At 39.3% G+C, this 16046-nt stretch overlaps 1 protein-coding gene across 3 annotated transcripts in view; it reads right to left on the reverse strand.

Moving 5' to 3' along the window:
- The window catches only part of FBXL7 (F-box and leucine rich repeat protein 7), a 343790-nt gene that overhangs the window by 90433 nt on the left and 237311 nt on the right, over positions 1–16046 (reverse strand). The window contains exon 3 of one of the 3 annotated variants that reach the window (XM_074329059.1): positions 4908–5059. The exons of 1 other annotated variant lie outside the window; for it this stretch is intronic. In XM_074329059.1, the coding sequence (XP_074185160.1) occupies positions 4908–4914 (7 nt within the window). In that variant the 5' untranslated portion in view covers positions 4915–5059. Of the gene's footprint in view, positions 1–4903; positions 5060–16046 lie in introns of all 3 variants that reach the window. One more of the 3 variants, XM_074329060.1, reaches the window with a different exon arrangement.

Consider the following 16046-nt stretch of genomic DNA (forward strand, 5'->3'; position numbering starts at 1 on the left):
TTACTAAAAGCACCATTCAGCCAAAACTGAATATCTAACTATTTGATTTAGCACAGGCCACGGAGGTTTGATGAAAGCAAGAAAGTGTGAAAATTTAAAACCCTTAAAGCAAATACAGGACATTTTATAGGTGATGAAAATAATTGAGTATAAATCTGTATTTTATTTCAATCTCTCACAAAATTGTCCTGTCCGAAATAGTCAAGTGTCTTGACTGAGTAGACTTTAATGTTCCAAAAATAATCTATCAAGGCAGAGTTTTCCCATCAGCTGCACATGACTCTCATCACCTTTAAGTATTTCTCATTAAATAGGGATTAATTCACAAGGCCCCTACTCTGCGAAGGGCCCACTGTCAATACGCAATCGTTCAGGGAACGTTAACATCATTATCAAAAGCATTAATGTCCTAAAGTGCTTAATAAACGTGCCTGTATAATGAGTCCACAAAGAATTCTGTTGCCATGGAGACTGGGCACCTATTCTGCACTGAAACCCTATTCAAAGTTGTACATTTATGTTTCCTTTCCTCCAAGAGGCAGGTCATTGAATCTCTTCCTTTCATCGTTTCTTTCAAACAATGAGGTAATTGGCTGCAAAAATGTTATCAAGTGCCAATTGTGATAGAGAAAGGTTCCAGCGCCACCTCCCAACCTGGAGTGAGGAAGTGGATAGAAACACTGGTAACTGGGTGGTAGGATGCAAAAGGAAAGTCATACTTGAAGAAAGAATTATTACATGCTTAAAGAAAAGTCCTCTGTCAAACTAAGAATGTATTTTGGAGATGGCACTGAGTTGGCCTTGATCACTCATCAGAGATTGGACTTACCGATGGGGTTACTTAGGGTCAGGCAGATCAGCAGCCCTTTGTAAGAGCACTACTCAGAGGCAGGGCTGCCAGCACAGGGCTGGGCCACCACTTCGATTTGCCAAGTGGGTGTCCCTAAGACTTCCTGGAGTGTTAAAAGTGTGGGTGACTGAGGGAGGGCTTCCCAAAGCCCGGGAATATTCCTAGTGCACTGTAGCATGTTAAAGGGATCTTTTAAATCTGGTTCACCAAGTATTTCTCAAACCAATTTATTTGGTCATGGCAGACTTTCATGACTGCATTGTTATGAGCTGAATTGTGTCACCCTCAAATTCATATGTTGAAGTACTAGCCCTCAGTACTTCAGAATGTGGCTTATTTGAAGATAGGGTCTTTGAAGAGGTGATTAAGTTAAAATGAGTTCCCTCGGTGGGCTCTAATCCAATATTACCGGTGTCTTTATAACAAGAAATTAGGACACAGATACACACACACAGAAAATCACGTGATGACACAGGGGAAGGCAGCCATCTGCAAGCCAAGGAGAGAGGCCTCAGAGGAAACCAACCCTGCTGACACCTTGATCTTACACTTCCAGCTTCCAAAATGGTGAGAAAATAATTTGTTTATGCTACTGAGTCTGTGGTACTCTGTTATGGCAGCCAGAGCAAACCAACACACACCTTAAAGATTCATTGGAACAGACTACTGTCTTACAGCAAAAATGTCCTATAATTACAGGGATGTAATTCCTGCAATGGAATGGAAGCACAAAGCCCAGGGACTATCTTATGGCTGCATCCACCAGGTGAGCAGCTGCTACTGATAGCGTGGAAATAACTGTGAGCATCATCACCTTGTATGCTTGTGAGTTGTACATTTAGAGATACTTCTGCAATTTATTTTAATTTTGCCCAAGGATCAATTTGTATTATTATTATTATTATTTGGTTAGGAAAAGTGGAAAGGGTGAAAGTGCAGATGTAATACCTCCATATCTACAAGTGTCTATATACACACCAAGAACTGTGCTACATAATGGGAATAGAAATAAACAAGTTAGATCTGGCTCTTGGATTTTAGAGTTGGGAGGAGAAGAAGAGGTATTAAACAATGATTGTTGCAATGCATTGTGTGATTTCAGTTTTGATAAGTGTTATGAAAGAAAAGTATTATGGCAGCTGACCTATAACTACATATAGAAAGAAGCTTTTACTAACTAATCCAAGGCAGATAAAATAATTATCAAATGAAATTTGCAAACACGGCATTCACATTAACATTTTCAAATCTGTATTTCATGTATTACTCTTTTTAATTTTAAATAAGCTTTATTGATGATCATTATTCAGTGGTACATGTTTATTCACCTCAATATTATTTGTGGTGAGAGAGATCTAGAAAACATGAAGAAATATACATCAGTTTAAAATGCTTTCCTCTATTATTTTTCACATGAAATTAAAAAATGAATCATCATTTTCTGATTGCATTACTGATATGAATTTAAATTAAAAAAAATCATACCAGAATAGACTAGGATGTTATTTGCTAAACTATCCACACAAAAAATTCTGTGTTTCCAGAGAAATTCTGGGAATTCAGAGTCCCATGTATATGTTGCATTATTTGAATGAAACTGTCATTCATGACACTAAGGAAAACTGTCAGGATTTGCAGTTTTGGCTAATAAAATATTGTTAACACTCAGATACTGTGTTTCAAATGGGCATGTTAACATTTCTTCATTTATGCAAAATACTAAGTTATTCTCAAGTCATCTTTTCTCATCTTTTGCTCTTCCATTTCAGGTTCATTATTATTTTTCACGTCTTAGTTCTGTTTGCTGTTTGAATAATCCTAGTCTCTCTCTGCTTTTGTTGCTGTCTAGCTATTGCTCTTCCATCAAAATATTTAAAGCTTTTTTTTCTTTAAAATGATTTGATCTTTCTAGAAGTATAAATCATTTACATGCATAAATGATTATTTCCGGAACACTATTAGTTCTTTAAGACTCTAGTGATGATAATATCCATGGTTAATAATTATTGAGTGTTCACTCCATTTAGAACCCATGCTAAACTCTTTATATACACTATTAAATTTAGTCAGCCTAACAGCCCTGTGTAGTGGTGAGAGAGATCTAGAAAACATTAAGAAATATACATCAATCTAAAATATTTCCCTCTATTATTTTTCACATTCTATTGGTGGTGTTTTTTTCTTCAGTAGGAAATGAATTTTAGGGAGGGTAAGCAAAAGGGATTATAATCCAGTCCTGTTGGATCCCTGATCCCAGATCTTGAGTTTTTACCCACCAAGATCACTGACCGATAAACGAGTGGGAGGTCAACGTCTCTATAAGCTTTGCAGGATGATTTCCCACAGGCAATTCTGAAGTTCAACACTCAAATAACCATGTGTATAAACTATCCAAGGAATATGTATACACCATCTGGCTTTAGCATATACAATTATACAGATGTCTGTGATACGGAGTCATTGATATACATTTCTGTTAAATTTAGCAACTTCACATGATGATGATTATGGGTTGATCACTGAAAAGAAAATATTTCTGCACAGTTAAATCCACGATGGTGGTTTAATATTAAGGAAGAGCAATTCTTCTGTGAGTTCCACTTTAGAAAAATCACTGGGGTTTGGGTCTTTTATTGGGTGAAAATTAACCAGTTGTCTTTAGAAATCCAGGATGGGTCAAATGATATAGTTAATATAAGCAGACTTTTAAAGAGGGACCCACGTGAATTCTGAAGCACAGTGGTTAACAGGACAAAACACACCTACACAAGCTCACAAGTTGTGCTGTAACTAGATTCTACACATTGAGTTCCTACTAAGTGTCAGGAACTCCCAAGCACTGGTGACAGCAGAATACAAAACCACGCCAGTCCTTACTTCTGTGCAGCATCCAAGCTTTCACTTACAAAGGAAACTCAGGCAAAGGGAATCACTTCTAGGAACCAGCCACTTGGGACAAATCTCTCTTATGTCAAAATTTATCAAGCTATAATGGCTTCTTTATGTGTTGGGCTTGACTAGGGAAAGAAAAAGGGGCAGAGGCTATGTCATATCCATCGTTACTTTCAGGTCCCAGCCTGCATCTTTCACTCTAATAGGTACTGAAGGACCAACTCCAAGACATCAGGGATACACTGTGGGAAATACGTAGCCAGGCTCACAGTGTCAACTGAAGATGGGGGAGGGGCGGGTGAGGAAGGGTCTCTGGGAGAAAGCTACTGATCATCAGAAGTCCACGGCCAGAAATGGAAGGATTTACAACTGAAAATATATTTTACATAAATTCAGGAGTTCATCTTATTCCACTTAAAAATGAAGACAGATGCATGTACATGGAACACTTGGCTTCAAGATCTTCAGAATTTGATACCACACCAAGAAAGACAATGAAGGAAATCTAAAGAAAAAGGCCCATTGTGAACTCAACAGGAAGCAGGCGAGAGGTTAGATCACTTCCATACACATATTTCAGCTTATTTGGAAAAAAGGAAAATCAGACATTATCTGGTCCTCAGGAGTGTGTGAGCAACTTCTCGCACAGACATGCCCCCTGCTGCTGACACCCCAGAATGGCCGTCTTGTCTCAAGTGCCTGATCTCGGGCTGCAGTCACAGGGAGAGCGCTCTATACCTATTACCAAGTCTTCACTTTCACCCAGTTGAGGAACCGAACAATTTTCAGCTCTAGACAACCTGTGAATTCAGAGCAGAGGGGGTTGTAATGCTGACTTGCCCAGTCAGACGCAGGCGTTCCCCCAACCCCTAGCAAATGCCTTCCCTGAACTGCTTCTGGGGCTGCTGTGCTGCTAGAAATCTGTATCTTGTATGATTAGAAGCAATAAGTGGGAACTGTTTCTGGAAATGATGCTTGAGAGTTTAGAAGATCAAGGTAGGATAGCTTCTTCAGAAATGTAAAAGGAAAACAAGTGTTGGAGGCAAAAGTAAACACCTGTAGTCAGGGGGAACGTGATTAATACCAGTTTGCAACTTTACTTTTTCATCAGGAATGCTGAGCATTTAGTATTATCAGAAAACCCCATTTTAACCCTCTTACCCACGTTTCATCAGAGTGGGAGGGCTCTGCCCACTGGCCGCGGCAACTGCTTTTCCCTTTCCAGCCAGCGGGGGCTGCTACTTCCTGCTTCTCCATCAGAGCTCTCTGGGGTGCCCCCAGTCTGCAGCTCTCGCCTTCCCCTGGATGATGGGTCAGCTGAAACATACGGAGGGTTTTGAAAGGCAGGGCAACCCAGATTCCTCGTGTTAACTTGGTGTGTCTCACCATGTCAAAATGTTCACTTTTTGTTTCTCATTGTAACATGTATTTTTTATTGTTTAGAAGTACAATCATGCCATAGATTTACAAATGGAAGACGCCTCTCAGGGTAGTACACGTTTGACAGATGGGTCCAGACAGGTGGACTGGGGAAGCCACACCGCAATCACTGTGCACCTCGCGCAAGGCTGCTTCTGCCCCTTGTCCAAGGGGAGAGCTGCCTCTGGTCACGCATGGGCCTTACTCTCTTTAGCTTGTGTGTTCGAGACACACACGTATGCATCCATGATTGGTCCAGTCTGTCCCAAAGATCTCTGCTACTGTGTTTCCCCGAAAATAAGACCTAGCCGGACCATCAGCTCTAATGAGTCTTTTGGAGCAAACATTAGTATAAGACCTGGTATTTCTGTTATGTTATGTTATGTTATGTTATGTTATGTTATGTTATGTTATGTTATGTTATGTTATGTTATGTTATACCTGGTATTATATTATATTATAATATTGTATTTATTATATTATATTATTAAATTAGATTAGATTAGACCCAGTCTTATATTAAAATAAGACCGGGTCTTATATCAATTTTTGCTCCAAAAGATGTATTAGAGCTGATGGTCTGGCTAGGTCTTATTTTCGAGGAAACACAATACGTTAATTTTCCTAAAGAACAGGGTGAGCATATGGCCAAGTTTGGGGGCAACACCTTGTTTTCAATCTAATGTCCCAACCTGGTAATTATTAAAACACCCACTCTCAAATGAGCCTCAGGGTGGAAGATAAATCGACGGTGCTGCCCAATGTCACTTTGCCACTCAAAATCTTTAAATTTATTTTCCTCCATTGCTAACTTCCTTACCTTTTAAAATAATAATTTATTTTTAAGTTATTTACACTATTTTTTTTTCAGGTTATGCCACAGATTTATTTTTTGTTTTTGTATTTACATTTGTCAAAGTTAATTTAAGCAGACACCTGGGAAGGTAATTTTGAACTGAATCATTCAGGAATCAGCACAGTGTTTGGGGAGTTAATTTTTCTGCTTTGACTAAGGAAGCAACAAGGAGCAAAGTGGCAGACTTTACATTATTTTAGAAAATAAAAACAGCTCTCTGATGTAAAATATAAATAAGCAAACTGGATAATTAGTGTAATAAATTAAACAGGTATATTTTTAAGTTTTAAATAGTTCTTTGAAATTGTTCAATCTGCAGTTAAACCATTTTGCCTTTCTTGTGTCTTGGTTGCCACATCTATAGATTATGGGATCAGATCAGATGATTTTGAAGAACTTTATCACTCATTTAATACTGTGATTATGAAGTTTTTTTTAAGCTGGTTAATTTAAGAAATAAACACAAAGGGTTGTACAACAAAAATCAGCCTTCACTTTTCACTATATATTTACTCACACCCTGAACAAGAAAGGTGAGCCTTCCATCTCCTTCAATATCCAAATAATTTTTCAACTTAAAATAAATTAATAAAAGTGAAGAAATCTATTTCATATCCACCAAAGTTACATGATTAAGTAAATCCCATCAAATACTTAAGGTATCATAAAGAACTTAACTTTCTTTTAAAAATCCTATGATTAAATAACCTTTTCTCCCTGAATGGATTATTTTTCTCCTGGAATTGATTATGGTTGATGTATTCTGTGACCTTTGGGGTCACACAGGCCCAGGGGCCCTGTGTTGAGTATTTATAAAGCTTTTCCATGGCTATGGTGATATGGTTTCTTAGAGAACTTCAGAATTAATGGCATTATATGAATCCACAGTGAAGACTTGGCTCTTAGAACGTTAAGTTAAATCCATAAAAGATTAAAAATCCATAAAAATTAAAAAGTTATGTCTTAATATGATATTCTACTACATTTAATATGATCTTTTATTTTAAATTCAGATCATGGAGTAAATGTAGTTAACAGATTCAAAGAGTGTGGATTTCTGTTTGGGAAGGCTGAAATTTCAGGATGTAAGAGACATTACCCCTCCTCCCTGGCCTACAGATGGTCGTTACTCTGTGTAATTCAGCATAACACGCTTCTCCTGTAGTCTCTCTCTATAAAGTTGGAATGGGCTGAGTTGTGTCCCCCTCCCCCAAATTCATATACAGAAGTCCTAACCGCCAGTACCTCAGAATATGACTGTATTTGGAGACAGGGCCTTTAAAGAGATTTTAAAGTTAAATGAGGTTAAGGGTAAATGAGGTCACTAAAAGGTCACAAATAAGAGTAAAGTTAAATGAGGTCATTAGTGGGCCCTACTCCCATATGACTGGTGTTCTTGTAGTAAGGGGAGATTAGGACCCAGACAGGCACAAAAGAAAGATGAGAAGGCAATATTCAAGCCAATGAGAGAGACTTTGGAACAAACCAACCCATACAGCAACTGAATCTTAGATGGCTAGACTCCAGAACTGTGAGCAAATACATTTCTGTTGTTTAAGCCACCCAGTCTGTGGTACTGTGTTATGGCAGCCTAGTAAACTAAAACAATAGTGAACTTTTAATTTTTTATTTTAAATGTGGAGAAGTACATTAAAAATGCTTCAGTGAAAATAAACTGCAACACATATACACACAGACGCGTATATGGATTCTGGTGTTAACAAATGATATTGAAGTGTAAAATGAATTATTTTAATATTTGGGTTAGAGGAGACAATCACAACTAACTGTCAATGATGGTAAGAACCTTGTGATGTCTGCTTCAGAGAGAAGAGCTATCACCAGTCTTTAGAGGTGGTTGACTGTTTCTTCCGATGTAAAGGATGTGTATGGAAAGGTCTGGGGGGCTGCTGTGAAATGTCCCAGTCCCGCCCCTCACACATGGTGGTTCCGTTTGTGTGAGCCCCTACACCTCCACTGGAGTGCCCCATTTCCCCTGCACACAGCGACCTTGCCCTGGTCAAGGGATGAGTTGGTGGATACGGGTAATGAAGTGCGATGCAGGAGCATGGAAACAGATGTGCTTAAAAGTCATCTGCCTTGCTTATTTCCAAGGGAAATGATTAAGATTTTGGATAAAGGTAGAGATCAGGTAATTAATTTTTCCATCTGAGGGTACATGAAATGTGACAAATCCTGAAATAATGGTGGGATTTCAGAACCGTTAAACGTAGGAGAAGGAGGTGAAGGAAGAGAGGAACAGAAACACGAGAAGCAAAGAATAATTAATTTGGCAAAATATACAATTTCAATCTCCTAATTTAATATGAAATTTATAGCAAGATAATTTACGCTTGGTTTTATAAAAATTGACTCTGTGTTCCCTTCAACCACTCATTTGCTAAAGCTTTTCTTTTCTTTTTGTAAAATGCATTGAGAAGATAATGTATGTAAGAAGAGGACAAAGGGATTATGGGAAATACCAAAATAGGGTTTTATCTGACTCAAACCCATTGTTACATAGATAGGTATCTATGAGATTGGGGGTCAAGGTTAGACCTGTGGTGTATTTAGGGATAAAATATTAGTCAAATATTTTTAAGTGGTTCGTTTTCAAAGTTGGAGCATAAAACTGCTAAAAATCATCTGGTCCACAGATATTCATCAAATGTCTACTATGGGTATATTTATTGGCTCTGAGACAAGGACTAGATGACGTCTGCATCTTCAAGGGTCTCACTGTCTCCCAAGGAGTAACAAACAGACATGAAATCCATCAACAGACTAAAATACATGATTTCGGATAGAGGTACGTGCTAAAAAGAAAGGCAACTGGCAGCAGTTTGGTGAAGAAGCACTTGAGAGCAGTGCTGATTCAGCCAGGAGGGCTGAAGAAGGCATTCAGAGGGGAGATTTCCGCTGAGGGCCAAAGAAGAGGCCAGGTAAAAATCTGGCGGTGCTCGACGGGTGGAGGGGAAGGAAAAGGAAGGGCTGGTGCAGATGATCTGAGCCTGGCGAAGCTTAGCATGACCAAAGGAAAGAGAGAAATGAATGGCTGGATGGCAGTGGACGAGGGTGAAAGTAAGATACAAGTGTGGATACCTGGATTCAGAGAGGTGGCCGAGATCACACAGCTCTCCCTCGGCCATGCAGAGAAACATGGATTTTACCTTAATTGGATTCGATTTTAAGCAGGGACCTGACATGATCTGGCTCATACTTCTAAAACTTTACTCTCACTGCTGGGTGGAAAATGGACTGTTTGCGTTAAGAACAGACCGTGGGAGATTCAAAGAAGGGGTGAGATGACAGCCTCTTGGAGTAGGTTGTCACGGAGGAGATGGTGAGAAGTACTCAGATTCAAGATAGATTTTGGAGGGAGCGCCCAGTGGACTTGTTGATGAATTGCCTCGGGGACGTGAGGGAATTGGGGAAACTTAATCACATGTGTGTGGCCTTGTGTCATCTTGAAAGCTTTCTTTTTTCCATTGAGTTGAAAAATACTCCAACAGCCTAACCTTTTTTACCCGAAGTACCAAACATCTATGAATTTCATGGTTAAAATGGAGATAAATATGCCTCTCTCAAAAAGTTCATCAAATGCTTCAAATACATCAAATGTACTAGTAATCAGCTGGCAAACTAAACTCTAGCAGAAACTTCTAATGAGGTTACTATGAGGTCAGACAATTAAGTTTGCGAACTCATGCTAGAAAAACGGCTACATACCTCATGGCTGAATATCACTATGGTCACCTTCAAAGTACTCCCTTTGGGAAGCTGTGCACCTAGTCCATCCTTCAAAGCAATTTTGGAACTCTTTTTCTGGAATGGCCATCAAAGCTGTTCTTGTATTACCCTTGATGTCCTGAATGTTATCAAAATGTCTTCCTTTCAATATTTCCTTTATCTTCAGGTAAAGAAAGAAGTCATTGGGGGCCAGATCAGGTGAGTAGGGAGGGTGTTCCAATACAGTTATTTGTTTACTGGTGAAAACTTCCCTCACAGACAGTGCCATGTGAGCTGGTGTATTTTTGTGATGCAAGAGCCATGCATTTTTGGCAAAAAGTTCAGGTCATCTAACTTTTTCATGCAGCCTTTTCAGCACTTCCAAATAGTATACTTGGTTAACCATTTGTCCTGTTGGTACAAATTCATAATGAATAATCCCTCTGATATCAAAAAAGGTTAGCAACATTATGCAATAAGTTCGCCAACTTAATTGTCAGATCTTGTATGTTGACCATTTGGGCTTAGAATCTTCTGCACTGTTAAGTAGACATTTTCAGAGAAGAAAGTAAAAAATAGGAGCTTTTATCCAAGCACATCCCAACCCCTCTCTCAATAAATACTTCTAAAGTCAGGAAAGAATATTGCAAAACTCTGGCTTGCTTTTTTCACTATGGAGGATTTTGTATCTGTTGACAAACAAAAACCTACAGTGAAGAAAATTCTTTACATTGTTCTAGAAATGACATGTCTTATCTTGCCTTGTCAATATGGAAGTTATACTTTTGGCCCAATCGTGCTATTTCCTACACACCATTTACAATTAGCCTTCCATTAAAAGTTCTCTATACAGGTGGCTTACTCTGCAATCCTTTCAAATGGTAGTTTTGTGGCCTTAACCTTTCAGTTATTATCATCTTGTATTCTAGTCAATGGCAGTGGCTGGAATTGCTTGTGATGGTTAGTTTTATATATCAACTTGGCTGGACTACAGTCGTCAGAAATTTAATCCAACACTAATTGAAGTATTGCTGTGAAGGTATTTTGTGGATGTGGTTAATATCTACAAGTGCTTGATTTTAAGTAAAGATTGCCATCGATAATGTAAGTGGGTTTCATCCAAACAGTTGAAGGTCTTCACTGAAAAACAGGTTTCTCAGCAAAGAAGAAATTCTGCCTCAACTCCTGCCTGAGTCGGCTGCCTGCTGGCATGCCCTGTGAATTCTAGACTTGCCAACTTCCACAGTCATGTGTGCCAATTCCTTAAAATAAATCCTTTCACACACATACACATACCCCTCTCGGTTCTGTGTGTATGTAAACAGAGCCCCACTGGTCCTGTTCCTCTGGGGAACCCTGACCGGGACATTCCTGAAAACAGTTGCTTTCACATGTACCTTGTGAGAAGCCCTGTTTGACCCAAGTCTGCTTTCCGGTTTGGATGCCAGAACTGCTGAAGAGACCCCATAAAGTTCTGTAAAAATACCCAGAACACAGTTCCGTCAAACACAGTGGTCTCCAGACGCCTGAGTATGTTTAGAAATGGCCTCACCAGTCTACCTTCGGTACTCACTACTTATTCGGGGTATACTTCACCTACTAAGTTGTCATTTTCTCCGCTACAAAATAAGAACAAAATACCTGCGTCTTTAGTTTGTTGTGAAGATTCAATGAAATGATTTACACCATGTACCTGGCTTGTAGGCGCTCAATCAGTATTAGTTACCACTCCCTCCCCACTCATTTTTTTTGGGTTGGTTTGTTTCTTTTATGAATTCTCTCAGACTACTAGGCCTGCCTATCATTCACGTAACAGAAATGTATTGTTTTCTGTCTTTTGTTTCCATGTTATGAAGACAGCACCTGCGGTCTGCGGACACGAGGATGGCTGCTCCTTCCCGTCACCCCACAGAACTCTCTAGTTAGCTGCCTCTTGTTCTGCGCTGTGCATCTCACCTGTGACAGCACACTGACGTTGCGTATATATGAGGTAGGACAATTAACTTTGCGAACTGGTTGCAGCAATGTCGTTAACCTTTTTTTGATATCAGAGGGATTACTCACTATGAATTTGTACCAACCAGACAAACAGTTAACCAAGTGTACTATTTGGAAGTGCTGAAAAGGGTGCGTGAAAAAGTTAAATGACGAACTTTTCTCCAACCATTCATGGCTCTTTTATCACAACAATGCACCAGCTCACAGGGCACTGTCTGTGAGGGAGTTTTTAGCCAGTAAACAAATAACTGTATTGGAACACCCTCCCTACTCCCCTGATCTGGCCCCCAATGACTTCTTTCTCTACACAAAGATAAAAGAAATATTGAAAAGAAGACATTTTGATGACATTCAGGACATCAAGGGTAATACAACAACAGCTCTGACGGCCATTCCAGAAAAAGAGTTCCAAAATTGCTTTGAAGGGTGGACTAAGTGCTGGCATTGGTGCATAGCTTTCCAAGGGGAGGACTTTGAAGGTGACCGTAGTGATATTCAGCCATGCGGTCTGTAGCACTTTTTCTAGGATGAGTTCACGAACTTAATTGTCCAACTTCGTAGCTCACTGTCTCCTCAATACTGAGGCTCCTCTGGGCAGAGTGAAGGTCTTGTTCACTCTTATCTGCAGCTGCTTGGCCAGTGCTGTGCACGTGTCAACCATTCACTGCTTATCTTAAGAGTCCAAAACACACTTGGTCATCAAGTAGGAAAATGTGTAATTGTCTGCAATAAACTCTGGCAAAAGGGACTGCTTCAACGCGTCCTATTGTACCACAAGGGCCTGTATATCATTACATTGAATTTTCAGTCTAGGTTAGAATCCTCAGTGGCAAACGGGGAATTTCATCTCCCCAAGGTCGACCAGGCCAAGTTAGAGGTAAAAATGCATTGAGAGCTCTGACATAATCATGCCAACCACATTCTCTCAGAAGAGTGGATGTCTGTTAGACCTTCCAAATAGTACTGAGGAAGAGAGTGTGCATGAATTTGTTCAAGTTGCTGCTGTCTTTTGTTTATGTTTTCATTTTTAAAATATTTTAACTTAAAATTTTGAATAGGTAACAAATTCACCAATACCATAAGTGAAAACAAAACCAGAAACACAATACACAGTGAAAAATCTTCCAAATCCATCTCCTGTCTGCTCAGCAAAGCCTTTCTAACATTACCACGATCACTAGTTTTCCAGTATCACAGAGACTATTTTTTACATAACCGAATATATTCTTTCCCACTTTCTTCACAAAATGGCACTTCATTACAAAAAGAGTCAATTCCAGTGCAGAAGAAAGTTCAAGACAATGTGGAGAAATTGTCAGATTCATAAATGGAAGAAATGAAATTAGCCCAAAGGAGAAAGGGGAACTGGACGAAGAGAATCATAAAGTGCTTAAGTGAGTTTTATTTCCTTCTCCATCATCCTTGAGAAAAGTAGAGCGAGTCCACGCTTAGCACAGTGTGAGGGTTCTTGGCAAGCTGGTGGGTGTCTGTGTGCTTTGAGGCAGACATGTTTGGTCATCAGTCTTTCCAAATAAAAAGCTTAGGGTCTGCCAGGAACATGAAAACAATAGCAGGCTGAACGGTTTGCTACAGCTTGTGGTCAGAAGCATTACATGAAATGGCACCAATGCTCTAAATACGATGGCCATCTTGCTTTATTCCTCCATCTCAAAGTTCCCATTTTTCTTTGCTACCTCTTTTGTGTCATCTGGGCTCTATTAATGGAGACATGGGGGAGGGAGGGGAGAACCACAGCAATTATCTGGAAAATTAAATGGAAAAAAATCCAAATTACTTTCCTCTGAAAGGTCTGGGCAAATCCAACAGCTAATATTTCCTATGATTGAGACGACTTTAAGTCTCAGAACATCCAGTTTCTTGAAGGAGCATAAAGTTACATTTTTAAAGGCACAGACATCACAAATTTCTTATCTAAATTGTGGGCTATTCTTAAGAACTGTCTTAATTTGTTTTTATTAAAATCTAGTCTTTTCCAGGTATTCAAAATGTACAAAGTTCAACTAATACTGATTTTAGATCAAGACCGAAATGTTGCATATATTGAACAAGCTGCATCCCCACAAACCTATTTTCACTACCATTACCACGTCTCGTGCCAAGCAGCATAGCCACATATGGTTGTACCCTGCCAGATGCTGGGCCAGCTAGTGGCTGATGTTCAGTGTGCCATTCAGTGAGCTATGCCCTCTACAAAGCAGGGCTGCACCAGCCCAAAGGAAAGGGAGCCAATCTCTAGCTGGCCACAGAAAGCAGTGCCTTCTTGTAATTCTCACAAAGGTGCTGCATACTCTAGCTCAGCCCTGAAGCTCAGCACTTTCAAACCACTGGGAGAAACAGGAGCCATCAGTAATTAATTTATATGGGAGACAATACGCATCAGGTTCATTGAGGGTAGTTCTGTATTGTACCTGTTGACCAGCTTAATTATCACTAGCACCACTTTTAAGAGTGTTTGGGACTGGATGACCTGTTATATCGGTCATTCTAGACTTGTATGTTCTGTCCCACCTCTGTTTTCATATCAAGGAGACTAACTTATGGGCAAAACTAAATCCCTTCCAAAGCCACACTCATGACAACAGCCAAGATAATCTCTCAGCTGTGTTGTATTTCTCTTTGAAATACACTTTGTAGTTCAGATTTCTACAAATAATTGTACATTTTTAAAAACCAGCCAACAAAGTGTAGTTTCATGATAATTGTGACAGTTGTGCTCTTCCTTTGACTATCACGTATACGTATGAAATGAGAGAAAAACAACTATTTTGCAATGCCTCTCTGGGTCTCCCACTGAGTAGTTCTGGATCTTGTTATGCACATTGTCAAATCTGTTCTGCGCTACATCATCTGTGCCTAATTTTGATCAGCACCTCAGGCAATTGAGGGAATTCTATAATCCTCACTGGGCTGGTACAACGGATCCCAGTGAATACTGGAGTGTGCCAGTAGGAGGAAATAATATTTATTGCTGTGGTGCTAAAAGATCTGGATGCTTCCCTCATTTGCCATATAAGAAACGGATGTCATGGCAGGGTATAAAATCTGACTGCTTTGATTTTTTTTTTTTCTCATGCAATTACCTGTGTCTATATCAAGGCCTCTGTTTTCATTTGGCAGTTTGGGTCAGAAACTGGTGCAGAGTCTAAATAGGCAAGCTAACAGAGCAGGGGGGTTGGCAAACTTTTTCTGTAAAGGGATGGGGAATAAATATTTGAGGCTTTGCATGCCAAAAGTTGCTGTCCCAAATACTCGGTTCTGCAGTGTGGTGCAAAAGCAGCTGAAGACAAAATGTAAACAGATGAATGTGGCTGTGTTCCAATAAAACTTTATTTACAAAAGCAGCTGGCAGGCTGGATTTGGCTTGTGGCCCATAGTTTGCCCACCCTTACTATTAGAGGACTCACCAGCCCTCTGGTCTTTCCCATTACTGATCTATTGGAGAATGTGCCCTTATCATCATTATGATTCATAGGAAAGTCCCCACCTCATCGTTCCTTAGCCAACAAGACATTCTTGGTTTCTAAGGCAGAAAACCATTGAGGGATTTTTCAGAGTAGATTTCAGAATCCTATTACACCTCAAGGTTTCTTCATACTTGACCAGTTTATTCTACAGGCAGAATACACAGCACTGAAACATTAGGAATAATAGCTTGACTTCAAAAGGCATATATGTTAGTAAGAAAACGTATTGAATAAGTTGCTTATGAGAAATACTCTGTAAATTCAAAGAAATAGATTATGGATTATCTATCATCTAGAAAAATAGATTATAGATTATCATGAAGACCTCTGAGAATAAGAAATTAATATCTTGGGGCCTGCTATTATTTCAGTCTTAAGATATGACTCCCTTTTCTCTTCACCTGTTGTATTTATGGTAGTACAGACAACCCCTGTATAACACGGCACTTCTAGAACACGGTTTCGCTCTAACACACTTTGAGAATTGGGGAAAACCCTCGTACAGCATGGCATCCTAGAACACGGTTTCAGTCTAACGCGGTTTGAGAAGTAGAGAAATCCCCGAACAACACAGAACGCAATAAAAGCTTTTAAGAGCAAAAGATATCTCATTTGAAATTTTTCATTCGAGTGCGGATGTCATATCAGATTTGACTGCAGAATTTTAAAATTTATTAGAATTTTAAATCCATTTTGTTTGTGGAATATTAAGTTCAGAGGATGAAGATATCTTGTCAAAAAGAAAACGCCCTCAGTTAATGGTGCTTAGTAGTGATGATGAAGAAAACATTATTTAATACACATTAATATGTTATAC

The sequence above is a fragment of the Rhinolophus sinicus genome, linkage group LG03, assembly GCF_036562045.2.
Source record: "Rhinolophus sinicus isolate RSC01 linkage group LG03, ASM3656204v1, whole genome shotgun sequence".
Classification (NCBI taxonomy): domain Eukaryota; kingdom Metazoa; phylum Chordata; class Mammalia; order Chiroptera; family Rhinolophidae; genus Rhinolophus; species Rhinolophus sinicus.